The sequence below is a fragment of the Pseudochaenichthys georgianus genome, chromosome 11, assembly GCF_902827115.2.
Source record: "Pseudochaenichthys georgianus chromosome 11, fPseGeo1.2, whole genome shotgun sequence".
Taxonomy (NCBI): domain Eukaryota; kingdom Metazoa; phylum Chordata; class Actinopteri; order Perciformes; family Channichthyidae; genus Pseudochaenichthys; species Pseudochaenichthys georgianus.
Window position 1 is genome coordinate 14,715,230 of NC_047513.1, and position 16,239 is coordinate 14,731,468.

General features: G+C 42.0%; 1 protein-coding gene across 3 annotated transcripts in view; it reads right to left on the reverse strand.

The window, feature by feature from the left end:
- Nucleotides 1-16,239, reverse strand: part of ash1l (ash1 (absent, small, or homeotic)-like (Drosophila)) — a 31,162-nt gene that overhangs the window by 4,475 nt on the left and 10,448 nt on the right. For all 3 annotated transcript variants that reach the window (XM_034094790.1, XM_034094788.1, XM_034094789.1), the window contains exons 5-24: nucleotides 13,962-14,634; nucleotides 13,390-13,566; nucleotides 13,187-13,281; nucleotides 11,786-11,859; nucleotides 11,586-11,631; nucleotides 11,255-11,363; nucleotides 10,883-11,089; nucleotides 10,605-10,751; nucleotides 8,062-8,170; nucleotides 7,813-7,962; nucleotides 7,250-7,317; nucleotides 6,707-6,873; nucleotides 6,443-6,595; nucleotides 5,206-5,260; nucleotides 4,614-4,746; nucleotides 3,212-3,466; nucleotides 2,695-2,781; nucleotides 2,497-2,587; nucleotides 1,397-1,535; nucleotides 1,068-1,240 (exon numbers count right to left, since the gene is read on the reverse strand). In XM_034094790.1, coding sequence (XP_033950681.1) covers nucleotides 1,068-1,240; nucleotides 1,397-1,535; nucleotides 2,497-2,587; nucleotides 2,695-2,781; nucleotides 3,212-3,466; nucleotides 4,614-4,746; nucleotides 5,206-5,260; nucleotides 6,443-6,595; nucleotides 6,707-6,873; nucleotides 7,250-7,317; nucleotides 7,813-7,962; nucleotides 8,062-8,170; nucleotides 10,605-10,751; nucleotides 10,883-11,089; nucleotides 11,255-11,363; nucleotides 11,586-11,631; nucleotides 11,786-11,859; nucleotides 13,187-13,281; nucleotides 13,390-13,566; nucleotides 13,962-14,634 — 3,108 coding nt within the window. The remainder of the gene's footprint in view (nucleotides 1-1,067; nucleotides 1,241-1,396; nucleotides 1,536-2,496; nucleotides 2,588-2,694; nucleotides 2,782-3,211; nucleotides 3,467-4,613; nucleotides 4,747-5,205; nucleotides 5,261-6,442; nucleotides 6,596-6,706; nucleotides 6,874-7,249; nucleotides 7,318-7,812; nucleotides 7,963-8,061; nucleotides 8,171-10,604; nucleotides 10,752-10,882; nucleotides 11,090-11,254; nucleotides 11,364-11,585; nucleotides 11,632-11,785; nucleotides 11,860-13,186; nucleotides 13,282-13,389; nucleotides 13,567-13,961; nucleotides 14,635-16,239) is intronic.

Consider the following 16,239-nt stretch of genomic DNA (forward strand, 5'->3'; position numbering starts at 1 on the left):
GTAGAAAGGAACACACTTTGGATTAGCCAGCAACCGTTGTAGTTTACGTCAAACCACCATACTCGGATGGACAGTTCCATTCCACAATAAGACTGCTAAACGCCTGAGCTCTTTTAAGTGCCTCCATAACCCACATTTATTTTAAATACATTTTCATTGTATTTCACTGTACAATATTTAACCTTACATGCCGTTTCTTTCAACGGCACAGTTGTATTCAAATGTATCGTACGCCGTTTAATTTGCACAATTTTTATCTTCATTTTTGTATTATTACTATTATGGTTATTTCGTTGTCTTATGTCCTTTATATAATACGTTGCATTGTTGGAGGAGCTCGGGACCTACGGTTTTCATTGCTATAACTACACTGTAGCTACTGTGCACATGATTATAAAACCCTTGAATCTTGAATCTAGTTTGTCATTAGAAAATATTTGTACATTTGTCAGGGTGAAGCCTCAAGTCGCTCGGCACCTGTCACACAGATTTGAAACAAAAAGGCATGGGGATTCAGCATTAAGCCACTGAGTCTCTGGAACAGTCCGCCTGAGGATCTGAGGGACCCCCCCCCCCCTTTTCCTTTTTCTGAAGAAAACCTTTCAGCAGAGGGCAAAAGAGACTTTATTTTTGAATGCCTCTTCAAATGAAATTGAAGACCAGCTTTAAAATAACCAAAATTGAAGAAGAAAAAACACACAGTAAAACTTTAAAGACTATAAAGAACCTTTATAGCCTAACTTTTAACTAAGGTGCCTTGTTGATTTAATTTGTGTTTTTCATCATTGTCTTTTATACTATTTCTATGTTTGCTCTGTGAAGCACTTTTGACTGCATGATTGTATGAAAGGTGCTATATAAATAAAGTTAAGCGAGCCATAATGGGATTGTTGTTGAAGTCATGCTTCATATTCATACTCACACACTTTGCACCCGATACAGATAAGATAAGCGCAGCAGCATTTTTTACAGTTCACAGAGCTTGACAGGAGCAACAAGGAAACCTAAGCGGTAGTTGTTGAAAGAACTCCATTCATGCGTGAGTTCACACACGTGTTCCCCCTCACCTTTGCAGTAAGTGTAGAGATCGAGGACACAGCAGGTCGCCACCACGGACTCCAGGGGGACGATCTCGTAGAGCGGCATGCGGAATAACTCGTTCTGGTAGAAGCGGCGTGATGGAGAATGATGCGTCTCGTGAGGTCGGAAGTAGTGGTGGCCAAAGGCAAACCTCTCACCCCTTAAGAGTGTGAGTAGAAACAGAAAATACAAATTAAAATGATGTAGTACAACTTGATAAGCACAATAATAATCCACCAGTATCTGACTGTTCTCACTGGAAGGTAACTACAATATATCACGATAGTCGTTGAATACTACAATCTGATTTACTTACTTTTCGTTCTTCCAGAGTTTCTCGATTCGGAATATGTCGAGTTTGTCTCGGTTGACGTGAGACAACAGACGGTAGGACTGTCTGACCGGCTGTCCCTCAGGTGTGCGTCTGCTGTCTCTCATCAGATACGCACAGTCACCTGCACACAAGACACCGACAGGTTACTTGTCTGCAAAAGTCAAAGTGACTCCTTGGTACAAAGGTCAGCTGATCGGCTGAGTATAACATCCCAGTGCAATAACACCATTACCAAATGTGAGGGTTTGAACGGCAAAGAAATGACCTAGAAATCATCAGATTTACTTCAAACCTGTGAAGCAATTCATGGCCACTTTAAACAAAAACCGTTGAAATAATAAAATGATTTAGAATTGCCTTGACTAAATGACTTGACTGCCATTGGTTTCAAACTATTCAAATGATCTTCAGGTTTCTTAAATGGGCCAAGAAATGCATCAGTGTGCGAGAAAAGGAAGAAAACCCTGCGGGCTAGAAAACATTTACATTAACATCGCAGGGTTTAAAATATGAAATGCATTAAACACGTTTGTCAGACCTGAAGTATACACACAAGGCATTTGGGTGAGTAACACTCAATGTAAACATCACGTAGGTTGTTTACAAGAAAACTTCACAGGGCACCTGAAACAGGATGTGGAGCGGCTGCTGCAACACTACACTACAACTATAAACAATTAAAAGGCCTGACAAGTGGTGCATGTGCGCCACAGAGATCATCCATAACAAGAGGCCGATGTTTCCTTCTATTTATATTCTTCATGGGAGTAGTGTACTAAAATGGGTCATTAAGCACTTTTCTTTTTAAACTAGCAATACAGAGAAAATGACCTAATGCCTGCCAAATTTGCTGTTTTAGCCAAACTGGACATTATGACCATGGAAAGAAATGTGCCGGACTTTACCAGATCCTTGTGGTAAGCATTATTTAATCGGCCACATAAACACTCATTTCAGGCGGTCCTGAAGTATACTTGCACACAAACGACTGGAGGTCAGCAGCAACCTTTAATGGGACTCTAAAAGTACAGAGACTGGACCTTTCCAGGCTTTTGTTAGCTCAAGACTTCTGGTTTTTCTACCTTGATGTAGCAGCAGTTCATCTCGAAGGAGGCAGATGTAGTAGACAGAGCCGGCCTGGGCGTAGCTGGGCTGGGGTATCATGGGAACTTCCTGTGACAACAATAAGGCATATGGGTGAGGACAGATGAGAGAGGTTCTGTCATTTAGGCCCAGATAGGGACAGCAATCATGGCTGTTTGGAGGGGGGAGAGGCGTACCGTGTCTACAGGTCGAGGTTCACACTGCTCACACAGGTAGTGCTCCACCTCGGTCTCCAGCCTCATGCAGTCAAAGTGTTGCCACACCTGGAGTGAGAGAAACAGCGGTTGGATCACAGGAAAGCACAAGATAGATAGTTGAATTAATAACTCCCCAGCTGGTGTTAAAAGTGCCTCACTCAAGAATCACAGTGATGTTCTGATTCTGTATTACTAACACAGATAAAAACATTTATAACTCCACACAGATCTGAAACTGTGGTAGTTTCAATCAATATGTGCAACCCTCCATGTGTTCTAGAAATAGCAGAGAAGACACACAGGAGGACTGAGTGCACACTCTGCTTTGGAAAATCTATTTGACAAAGCACTCCTTGGTTAGGGGAAGTCTCAAGAGAAAGCGCTCACTGAAAACAGGTGTAACCGATCAGCCGGTGACACAAAAAGATATGATAGGGAATCCATCTTCCTTTCAGCTAGTGTAAATAACGATTTCCCGCCCACTTGCGCTTCTTACCATGCACTTTTCACACTGGATCATGAGGCCCTCGTCCTTGTACATTCCACAGATGCAGCGGATGATGTCGTCGTCTTTGTCGTGGGACCCCGACCCTCCGTGGTCACGCTCCAGCGAGTCCGAGCTGTCGGCCTCGCTGGCGGTCTCGCCCACGATCTCATCGATCTGCACGGCGGCTTCATGGCGAGCGCTGAAGTAGGCTTTCCGCAGCCGACACACGTCCCGGCCCACAGACGACTTCTTCCCGTAATATTTCTGATGGGGGGGGGGGAAAAGAGACAAGTGATAAATGCAGCTGCTTTCTTTTATTTTTGTGGCAAAACAATACATTTGCAGGAAATAATGATTACATCTGTTTATTTTTCCAGTCACTCATACAAGACTTTCAGCTGATCCGCCTGCAGGCCTACAGCAAGTTGCCGCAGAACAAAGGTCATTGACACAGACTGATGCATTCAAAACTGTCTTTGCAGCTGCCAACATTTCAAAGACAATGCTTCACGCCACAGCTTTCAATTCAACAATAAACCACATTCCCCTCACGCTTTTCTCAATCTGGCAAACAGGGTCTTGGGACCAAAGGGGAATCTAATTTAGACAACCACTTCAGATTTCTCCGACTGGAAGAGTAAGCTCCTCTGAGAGGTTTCAAGTGGCACTTGTTTAAACTGCTCAGCTATACAGATGTAAATCAAACAGGCCTGCAGCGTGTGCGCAGAGCATCAGCAGCCATGAAGCTAGATCCCACTCGGGAGGTGTTAGTGTGTGAGACGGGAAGAATGGGTTACAGCTGCACACTAACAGACTGAACGATCATTTTGATGAGGCTTTTTCAAATCGGTTGTACTCAGAAATCTGGTATCAACTCGAGAGTCTCAAATGGGTTTGTGATAAGAGTTATTGAGAGATGAATTGACTGATACGGCAGCAGCCTTCATGCAATCATAATACCGATCCTTATCATGATTGTTGACACCAATCCGACAGATTGAAGACAGAGAAGATCCACAACATGGATTAAGTGTTTAGTTTGATAGATCCTTTTCAAATGGCAGTGGGTTTATCCCTCAGCATCAGGGTGTTTTTACTGTACATTTCTCATGGGAATTTAAACCCGAGCTTTGAAGTGAGAAACCAGGGACTGAATGTAGTTCCTGAAAGACAGTTCGAAGTGTAAAATAATTCCTGCTTTGAGGGAACAGTTTTTGAAGGTTCAGAAACGATTGAGTTGCTGCTTTAATGGCTCAAAGTCACTGATTGGGAAAGCAAAGGCACTGTGGATGCCAGATACCATGAAGCACTTGGTGTTCAGTTGTATTGATCAAATGTATCTTTAAATACTCACATACTGTATGAATGTAACCGAAAAACATTGAAGGGGATCATAATGTCGGCTGCCTACCTCAGCATTGCGGAACACTTTGAGCATGTCTGTGTCGAACGCTTCAACCGTCTTGTAATGGCCGGTGAGGATTTGCTTCTCGATGGTGCTCAGGTCCAGAGGGTCGGACACCTTCTCATAGTACTGGCTGTTCCTGATGGCACAACAAAAAGAGGGATAAGTCTGTATTCATTTACAAAAAACATTTAAAACTGGATTGGTCTGAGAGAGATAGGCAGCCGGTTGTGCCATCATATCAGTGTCATGTTTTTACATTTATACTATTTATAGACATCATAACAAGCCTGCTAAATGAACACACATGCTGCATGGTGGTTTAATGTTGTGCACACAGTGGCTTAAACAGTAACGACACAGGCTGCTGACAGTATTAGTACCATGTAGCCGAAGAGACATAATGAGCTGTTATTGTTTTGATACAGATACTATCAGTAGCGGACAAGAATCAAAGCACAGGCTGTCACGGCTGAAATGGGAGGCAAAAGATTAAAACTGTTACTCTATGTGGGTGCTGCAAACTGACAGAGCGGATAACAGAGTAACACTGGTGTCTGGAAAACAGTTATGAAGGAAAAAGTCCGCACACACTTACCTCTTCCTAGATGGGAGGTTCACCAGCGGAGCAGCAAGTGTCTGACCGGCTGAATCTGAGGGAGAAAGAAGGATAACATTCCTAAACTATGTTTTATATTATTTGTTTTCCACTAGTAAAGTCCTTTTGAAATGAAGAGTCTCTTTTTAAGGAAGACCTGGCCAAGACAAGCAGCAGCATGAATGAAAGACATATAATTGCCAACAGAAAACACAAAGAAAATCTGTTTTCTTCAGTGTCAAGTCTTTCTGGAACAAATAAACAATACACAGAAGCACTTTTTACAATTTCAACATTGGCATTTAGGACATCATATCTTTATTTAAATATTAGAACTAGGGATGCTTCGATCGCCAATTTCGGGGCCGATCGCCGGAATCAGTATCGGCAGATACCGATCACCGATCCGATCGAGTGGGCGGGGCCTAAATGGAAGATTTAAACATCACTTTAAATCTTCCATTTAAAGTGATGTTTAAACTCAGTTAATGGGGCTCATTCACTGGAGCTTCCACAAACAACAATCAACTTAATTATTACATTCAAATGATGTACATTATTCAAGTTTACATTCACTTTGGATAATAACACGGGAGAAATGAGCGGAAGCGCTCTCTCTCCCGCTCTCTCTCCCGCTCTCTCTCTCTCTCTCCTGACAGCCTGTCAGTATCTCATGCAGCTCACTGATCCAGTAATGAGTGACCCGACAGTGAAGAATAAATATATTTATAATAACTAGTTTAGCTTGTTCCAGACGTAGATAAAATAGCTAAGTGTGTTAGGTCTAACTCTTGTGTGTTTCGCTCCGCTTCCCGGTCCGGCGGGCGGAGCTGCAGGATTTCTGCTTCACGCACGTTGCATACCGCAATTTTACTGTCTTTTTCAGACACCTTAAAATAATGCCAGACCGGTGAAGCCATGTTGGCGAGCTTGTTTTGCCGCACACAGAGAAAAGTGTCATGTATTTTACGTCATGCGATCGGCTCTCGCGATCGGCATGTTTAGAGAGCACCGATGGATCGGTAGAGAGTGAGTATCGGCCGATCTCGATCGGTGACCGATGGATCGGAGCATCCCTAATTATAACTGCTGAACGGGGTGGGTTAGAGGCCTCAGATTCGTCTAGAGGTCAGACCAATAAGAATAGTATATACGAAAGGACAAAGATGTTGTTCAGCAAATGCTTACACAAGCACCAGTGTGGTCACATGCTCTATATTTCTCCTTAATCACTTACCCTTGTAGCTGGTGATCATGTCACAAATCTCCTTGAAGATGTGTGCGAGGCGAGCCGTGCGTGTGACCTCTGTGTTCTCCTCAGCGGCGGCCAGTCTCCGCGTTCGTACCGAGCGAGACGTCTGAAGGGCTGAGAACTGCGTCAGGAACACGTCTAGAAACAGGGCACAAACGTTATTAATGTATTCGTTATTACATTGCATATGGCTTAAGGTTCAGTTCCATGCTCAGAAAGGATGCAACTGAGCCCCTAAACTTAACTCACCTGACTTAATATTACCGTCGTCCCGGATGACAGCTCCCCAGCGCGTATACAAAGACAAGCTGCCGGAGTCTCTATCTCTCTCGCCCTCTTTCTTCAGCAGCTCCTGTTTCTCCCTCATCTTCTCCCAGTTCCTCAGGAGAAACACTCGGTGCTTCAGCACAAAGTTCCTGATGAGTGAGGGAGAGAGGACAGAAGTGTGAGAACACTGAGTGCAAGCATCAACTCACACCTCACACTTTAGAGCTTAAATACACCATTAACCATTCTGTTAAGGAACTAATGAGACGAGAAGCATAAACAGCAGTCCTTTTGGTTATTGAAGTTGCAAACTAACTATAATAAATGAAATGTAACCAAATGGTTGTTTTATTCTAGATAGAATAGATTGCATTGCATTACATTTCTGATTCAGAATGCAAATATTTGTGAGCATATTGTCTACTTTCAGTGAAATTCATAACTCTGAATATATACCAAATATAACCAAAATAATAAAGTTACATTCAGAAAGTTTAGCTTATGTATTGTTGTTTATGTGCTTACCGCTCCCTGTTGGACATGGGCTTCATGAGATGAGGGTAAAACTTGCTGCTGTCACTCGACTCTTCCTCCTGAGGATAAAAAGAAGTTTTATGAAGACCAATCTTAGCTCAATCTTACGCTATGTGTAATTCCGGTTTTATTTCAAATTCAATACAATTTGAGAACTTCCTTGAATGATTCATCCTCATAACCATGATACTGTACATTTGTGTTCATAACTTTCAACCTTAATACAAAAGTTTCTTTACTGAGTTTTTTTTTTTAGACACCTGGCTCCCCAAGAGCCCCTCTGAGCCCCACACACACATCCACGCCCTACATCGACACTGCACCTGATTTTAAAACACTGCAACACTTGTATCAAGTTTCAGCTTCAGCACCATAACAAAAGGATATAGTTTCAATTAAAGACAAGTCTAAGCACAGCATTATAGCATTTTATCATGTAGGTAAAAAAAAAACCACGCTTTCTCTAGAAATACAAATGAAGTTGTCTTTGATAATCTCTATTTAGAAGTAATTAACACACATTCTCAGTATTTGTATTGACATTGATCACTCACTCGTTTTTTGAGCTGGTGTTTGGACTTCCTCTTCTCCTTGAGTCGGCCCAGCCGCCGCGTCCCTCCCGCCTTCGGGGGCAGGCCGTTGATTCGCTGGCTCTTCCCTCCGATGATGCCCCGACAGCTCTCTGAGCCACACTCACACACTTGCTGTGGAATGCCCCAAAAAAAGAGTTGTAATGAGTACTGCAATGAAATATGAAAAGTGTTGTTCTATTAGCTGCTCAAAGATGGCCGCTGGTGTTTTACCTGCTCTTCTGTATTGAAGGAATGGAAGTTGTAATCATAGGTGAGCTCAGTGCCGTCAGGGATCTCCTTCAGAGCAAAGAGGCCGATTCTGTAAACGCCATTCACCGACCTGACAGAGAGAAGAAGAAGCAATGAGTTGGTGCTGCGTGGATACACATGATGAATTTCATCGGTAACCATAAAGCATGAGGGGATTTGTTAAATTAAGACGTAAAATGTCTGAGTGGTTTAAATCACTGGATCTATCTAAAACACCTGCAAATGGCTGCATGTTCAAATTGTGCGAGCTGCTCAATAGTTATGTTATTTTGGCTGGTTAGAGAAGCAAATCTAGCAGGCACATGCATATGTTACTATGTTTAGAAAAGTCATTTATTGATGACATTATATAGAAGTACATATATTGATAGGTAATAAAAATGAAATGACTTTCTAGCACATTCCCCGGTGTTAATAAACAACAGGAACCAGAACAAATTCAATTCATCTTTAAAAACTAAAGAAATGGAAATCTAATAGTTTTCAGGTCAATCCTTTTTTGTCTAGGGAGAACATTACAAAGTCTAAAAAAGGAGGGTTCAGCTTTTAGAAGTTTAACCAATGTTGACCAGGCCCAGTTAGAACTAATTAAATCAGAGCATGTTAAAATCAGGACAAAGGGAGAAGAGGACTGGCCAGGTTTTTATTTGCTCGATTTGGCAACTGCTTAACACCTCGTACTCCCTTATTTCCCCCTTCTCCAAACCAAAGCAACGCTCCCTCCAGCTTTTCTTCTAAGAATAAAGCAGGCTATTCTGTTCGCCAGCCACTTGATAATTTATTCCTTCTATGGGGTAAAAAGCTGGTTCAGCGCATTGTCTTCAGACACTACAGCTGTATCTAAGATGGATGACTCGTCAGGCTTTGTGCTGAAAATCCTCCATCCTTGTGGAGTCTTTTATTTCAGCCCAGCCACTCTACAGTACACACAGTGTCCTAGATGAGTCCTATGCTGTAGGGCAGAGAGTACAGTTGTATTCTGGCTCCCTGGAGGTTGTTAGCTGTCACATTCTAACTGTCCTGACACATGTTGCAGACATTTAACATAATGGTTAAATACAAAGAAAAAGTAGGTCTCACTGATAAAAGTCAGGCACAGAAAAAGCCTGCCAAACCAAGTATCCTATTGCAGGCTATATAGCCATGTTGAGAGAACAATCCCTGAGGAAACCAGTGAATTGTTTTGGCATAGTACAAGGTATTTAAGCCATTTAGGTCTCTGAACACTGGCAAGGACTCACTGAGGTGATCTCATCAGATTATCCCCACGCAACCACAATAATAAGGCTGGGGTTTCAAGTCAGAGCTTTGTCATTTAAAGCGCACCTGCTACACGCGTCTCTATCAGAGCTTGTATATGATACCCAAACAAGGGCAACCCAATACTGGCAAACATGCACTGCATCTACTTATCTGTATCTCAAGTAAAGTGGTTCAATTGCTAACCTTAATGAATGCACACAACTTCAGACATTATCTAAATATAGAATTGCTTCCACATAGAGGGGATCTAACAACTATAAACCCTCACAATGATTTATAGCTACAAGATTCATTACAACTCAAGGTAACCTATACTGAAACCACTATTTGATATTATGTGCGAAGACTTCAGATAAAATATCCATAGCGTTTCGTCCCCTTCTGGTACTTTCCCTCCATTTGCCTCATACAGACTGAGTAAGAAATTACCCAGCTCACACAAATCACCAGGCACACAAACAAATAGCAATTAACTGAAACTATTTAGGTAATAGGCTGGTATTTTCCAGTTCGTTAACCGTAAGTGGCGGAAGCATTTAGAAAAATAAATGCTGAATTATCAAGCTGGAACGTTTTCCAATCAGCTTTCTCACTCTACTCTCACAATTGAGCAGGACTCGGCTTCACTTGTTTATCACTCCCTCTTGAATATACTGTGTGTGACTGTTGATGTCCCCCACAGTCCTTAAACACTCCCTGTGGAGTTTTAGGACCCCTACTAAAGCCACAGAGCTGTTTTTTGAGTTGACAGGTAACACAACAAGATACGCTGATATAAGCCAACAAAGATAGGGAAGAAGAGGATAATAAACATGGGTGTAAACAACGCTGGAATTTAAAAAAGCGCAATGTTTAATACCTGGCCACGAACTCCAAAGATATAGGGCTGCATGTCACCTCTACTATTATTAGATACTAAACTATTAAAATGCAAAGGTCAAAGGATGTATTACTTCCACGTTCTCTGGACTCAGTCAGCATGCTAATTTCAATAGATATATCTCTGCAACACAATCCATAGATGTCTTTGAATATACACATTCTGTTCAAATGTATTTGCCCGCTACAGCGTACATATCTGCTCTGTAAAGTACATACCATGTCTGGCTCAATTATCCGTCCTCAACTTGGACATGCCCATTCTTTAAAGGGTTTAGTCAAAAATGTGCTTTGGTGAGAGAACCCAAAAGCAACAAAAGGAGATCAGGAGGGAACTGGTTTAAATCTGCCACGACACCTACCACTTCTGCATCTCACAGTTGGGCTCACAGCTGTGGTTGATGAAGCGCGCCTCATTGCCCATTCTGTAGCTGTCAATCACCATGCCGCTATCCAGGTTCAGACAGTACTGGCCACTGTGGGCGAAATACTGCTCCATCATACGGCTCCTAAAATATGGTGGGAGAGAAAATTAAAAAAAGAGGTTTTAATTGATTTCCATGGCAGGATAAATAACGTCCTGAACATAGAGAAGAAACAGACTGAATGTATTGTAGACTACGTGACAAGATTGTCTCACCTAAACTCTTGTTCGCTAACCACCTCTCCCAGGTACTCGATGATAAACTGTCCAGAGCAAAGTGACTCCTTGGTGCGGATGCCCCAGCCCTTGCCTTCAGCCCGGAATCGCTCCAGACACTGGACCCAGTCGTGTCTCTGGATGTGCTGGTTGTCACACTGATCATTAGAGGGACAGGTGCTGGGAGAGCACTCAGCAAAACTCATCCTGGGGGAAAAGGCAGTGAAATGAGGCTGACTCCTAATACCCCGTTTACTTTCTTTTCATTAAGGTTTCATTATCGAACAAACAATGTCTCAACAACACTCTCCAACACATATTGACTTTCTTCATCAAATAGTGGCCGCTATATGCTTTGATTGATTTTCTTACCTATTCAGACAATCATCCAGGCAGGCTTTATCATTAATGTTCTCACGCGGCTTACAGTTGCATGTTGTTGTTTCATAACCAGAGAGAGGCTTCACATCCACATAGACATCTGTGACATAAATGGGAGATTATCATTATACATTTATAGCTATTGACACTCTCAGGAATTTGTATTAATATTAACATTGTATGCACGAAAACAATGCATATAATGGATAACACAAAAGTGAAAGTAACAAACTCAATAAAACAAAGAAATGCAAGCACATAAATCAATTGAGGTTAAATAATACATTCTGTCCGAATCACTGGATAAACTCTGAGTACTCACTTGATCTGATCTTTTTATAAAGGGGGACATCCGGCCTTTTGTAAAGCTGAAATAGAAAAACAAAGAGGGTTCAGAGACAGAAACCAACATGTGGGTGGGCCCTCACTGGGCCTGTACGTTTTGAAACTACTTGTCAGTAATTGACAGTGAGCATGGGAAACCCCTAAAAACACCAAACACGACACGATGTGATTTATCACCTGATCGTGTTTCCACAGCCATAAGATGTCGTAAGGCAACTGGAAATCAATGCGCTTCTGTCTCAGGTACTTCCCTGTAAAAACAAAGCAGGGCAAATTTGAGAGGAAGAAATTAACTTGAAACATAAAAGAAAAGGGAAGCAATGATTGACCAAACATACAAGGGGTGTAACAATTCTTAAAGTCCATAGTTTGGTTCAGGCTAAAATGTTGGCGTCAGTCACTTTAGTAGATTATCTTTATGAATTAAATTATCTAAATGAACCACAAAAGATGCGTTTTCGGTCTCTGCTTGAAACCGTCACACCCCTAACAGCTAAGCGAATCACATTTATAATCAAAACCGGTATGAAAATGAGACTCTTGATAAAACATTTGGGGTTTATCACCTATCATAGCTGTAAATACAGGCGTGTGCTGACTGTAAAGGCGAGGGTCCTGTTCCTAGAAGCAGGTTTACTGAGTAATCTGTATAGTTTTGATTAGTAAGCCCAGAAGCCCTTGGTGACTAAAGTAGAAAGAGCTGTTAGGGCTTTTAGTCAGCAAAACTGTTAATTAATCAAACATCATGAAGAGCCAATGTTTTACCTCTGCTCATAGAAACAAAACTGATGAATAGAGGAGGCACTGTTAGGACATCTTCCAGTGGCAAAGTAGGTCTAGCGATATGGCAAAAGATCTAATATCTCAATAGCAATATACTGTACATTTTGGTATATAACGCTTTCTGGCAATTCAATAAATACACAGCAGCACTACAAACATCCCCACATTCAAATAAATGGAGAGAATTTAATTGGAAAAATCTCAATTGTTTCTTTACTACTCCTAAGATAAAAAGCAAACACACATTCTGGAGGCAATGTGGCCAAACCGATGCAAATCATGCATCAATCTTTTGGATTAGCCCCAAAATAGGCCATTCTGGAAAAGAGTGAATTCAGTATTAAATGAGCTTTTAGGATATTTAAACTCCAATAAGTGTTCCATTGAGTTATATTGTGTTCCATGGGCAATATAACTGAAGTGGTTTTGAAGTAGGGTAATGACTTGGTCAAAATCCTACTCACAGCTGGCAGGAAGGCCATTACAAGAAACGGGCCTGATGCAGAACCAGCCAGACATAGACAATGTTAGGTAGTGTATAAGAAATATATAGGAGAGGACTTAGGACTTATTCTTGTGAAGATAAATGAACAGAAATTGAATTGAACATGGATTAGGTAAAGTACCGCATAATTTAATTTACATTAACGCAAATTATTGTATAAAAGGTTTTAATATAAAGTAAAATACTAAAGTTATTTAAAAAGCAACATGACTGACACAATCAAACTTTTAAAAAGGCACCCGAAAATAAAATATCTTTGATTTGTCTGGTATATTAAAAAACAGACTCACCAACATGTATTGGAGGCGGAAACAATCCATAGTCATGTTCTCCAGGTATGTATTCCAGCTTCTCTTTCTTTAGCTGCAGGAGCTGACTCCGGGGGCTGCATGGTTTGGAACAGAAATGTTAAAAAAAAGTTTGACTTAAGTTAAACTGGTGCATTGACATGTAAAATAAACGTCAGAAGATTTAGGATTTCTTAGAAACTCACTCTTCGGACTTGTACACATCCGAGTAAAGTCCCGCCTTCTGAAACTTCTTCTTTGGAGGTCTGGCTGGTCTCTTCTCCCGTTGGGTGATAATGGGTGCGGGCGGAGGAGCTTGTTCCTCGGGGACGGGCGCTGGGGGTTCTGGGGAGCAGTGGCCATCTGGCTTGCTTTCCGTTGAGCTAAAATGGAACCATGACAAGGTTTCAAGTGGCGACTGGATTTCATATATGTTGCCTTTCGTACACTCAGTGTAAATCTGTGTCAGTACTAGGTAGGGCTGCTCAATTAATCGTATTTTAATCGCAATTACGATTTTGGCTTGCAACAATTATGAAAACAACATAATCGAAATAAAATGATGATTTTTTTCCCAGTTGAGTTATACTTAAAATTCAGGGTAATCAACTGTTAAAAACATACTGTTCACATTTTTTTTTTCAATAAATGGATGTTTTCAAAGTAAATGGATAATCGTTTTTAATAATCGTGATATCAATTATTGACCCAAATAATCGAGATTATGATTTTTGCCATAATCGAGCAGCCCTAGTACTAGGATTGAAAACCTGCATACCCACGAAATTGCTGGAGTTCTTCCTGAGTAAGCCAGCTTCTTCCTGTCCCAGCTTTGGACCTCGCCGCCAGATTGCCCAGGTTCTCCTCTCTATCTGGCAACCGCTCCTCAGGCTCTTCTACCTCCCCGTCCTCCTCCTCTTCTTCCTCGTCTTCCTCATCCTCTCCTCCGTCCCACTGTGTCTTCTTCTGACTTTTCCTGCACTGGCCCTGGACTACTGACTCAATAGCCTCTGTCACAGTGTCCTCCTCCCACGCTCGCCCCCCCACTGGCCGCTCTGCCCCTCTGTCCCTTTGCCGGATCGGATTCAACTCGACCACCGGTGGGGGGGATGGTGGCGGGGATGGTAAGGGGTGTTTCCTAGGACGTCCGGGGCCCCTCTTCTTCACCACGTTGTTTCCTGTACGAGCTTGTCTCTGCAGCTTCTTGGCACGCAGGATTTTGTTGACGTGGTGCAGGCTGTGTTTGGATGGCTGTGCTCGATAGGAGTGGTGGGGCAGGGAGGCATCCAGACAAAAGTCCTGAGAGGGGGAGAGGCAGGAGGAGGAGGAGGCAGAGCTGTGCGAGTGAAAAAGTGAAGGTTGGTGATGGTGCTGCTGCCGGTGGTGCATGGATCCTTCGGGCCCTTCAGGGGGAGAGAGGGCAATGCCTCTTGACTGGATACCTGATGACCCTAGTCAAAGAAGAAGAGAAGATAATCACTGCACATGTATTATGAATAATGTGTAACGCAGAAAGACATGAAAATGCCTTGGCCTGTAATCATGATGGTTATTGCAGGTTGAATATTAAAAGCAGTAACAGTAATAACGAAACAGCCTTTTATTATTATTTAAATTTCAAAAACATTTGGATGGAAACCTCACACCTGCTCTTTAATGCTGCAACTTATCTTCTTACAGTCCTTTTATCCCCCTTACTCTCACTCTCAACTAATACTCCTCAGTCAGCGTGCATCAATCTACCTCCATCATCTCCTCTAACACCGTCCCATGGCCTACTCTCCCATTCCAGTCTGCGACCGCTGGTTGACCCTAAATCCTGAGCTCTAATCCAGGATTACCCTGGCGTGGTTTGAACTGCACCACTCAGCCTCACTGGGTACTTTACAGCCAGGAAAGAGACAATATAAAATGTTCATGTTATGGCTTTCTTTGCAAAGTAATTGAAATTGCTATATAATCATTATAACCATCAACACATGCTTTAAACTCTTAAAAGATGGCGCTAAAACATAGTGAAATAACTTTTTGTTTCTAACTTTTTTTTTGCATTTCAGATACAACTAAACATAAGGTCCCCCTACATAATTAAAAATACATAAATTAAACAAATAAATGGAAAGCTATAAAAAATGTGCCCGTGTCTTTCATACAAGATCATTTCAGATTGTTTTGTAATGAGGCTCTATGTTTCCCTTCTCTACCAAGATAGCAGGCAAGATGGCTTTTTCAAGTTACTTGTGAGAATATTGATAGTTCGATACAATCAACCAGCTTTTATTGCAATCTGCAGTAAAATCCTTAATGGTCCCATCCCTCCTAAACGGATCTTGCTTACTAACATGCATATAAACACGAACACCCATACATACATTGTGGGCTGTTGATGAATACATGATAAATATAGCATGTTAACAAAACACTCCACCCCTTTTGCTCTGGCTGGAATGCTATATCAATTGTGGCCAACTGCGGCCATCCACACTCACAGAGGAGCCAGTTTAAGTCATTACGCATGCTTTTTTTGTTGCCAAGCCTGTAACCACTAGTAAGAGCTACCAAATGTCAGACAGTGTATGCACAGGGGATGTCGAGAGAGCTTTTATCTTACTGTAATAACTGGCCCGATCCACTTTAGTATTTTCTTTGTACAGATGGGAGGGCTGTAGATCCAGAGCAGATCATTATCTAGTGCCGTTTGATCTAACCACGGCTGAAGTTTGGTTGGTTTCAACTGTAACCACTACGCAACTCCTCAGTAGTATGATGGATTTTCGGAAGATACACAGGCTTCACTGAGCCGAGATCAAGCAAGATCTGAATGCCCGCTTGCTGTGCCATATGGCAATATCTAATGGCTCATCAGACTTCAGCCGCAGGATACTTGATACAACTGCATGCACAGAACTAGTTTTGGAAAACAAATTTGGTGCAAAATTGACTCTAAGCAATGGCAAATGTAATTTGCCGTGAGCAAAAGCGTATGACCTCTATAGGATGCAATGCATCCCATACTAGAATATCCAAGAACAAATTAAAGCAAATAGCTCCCTGCT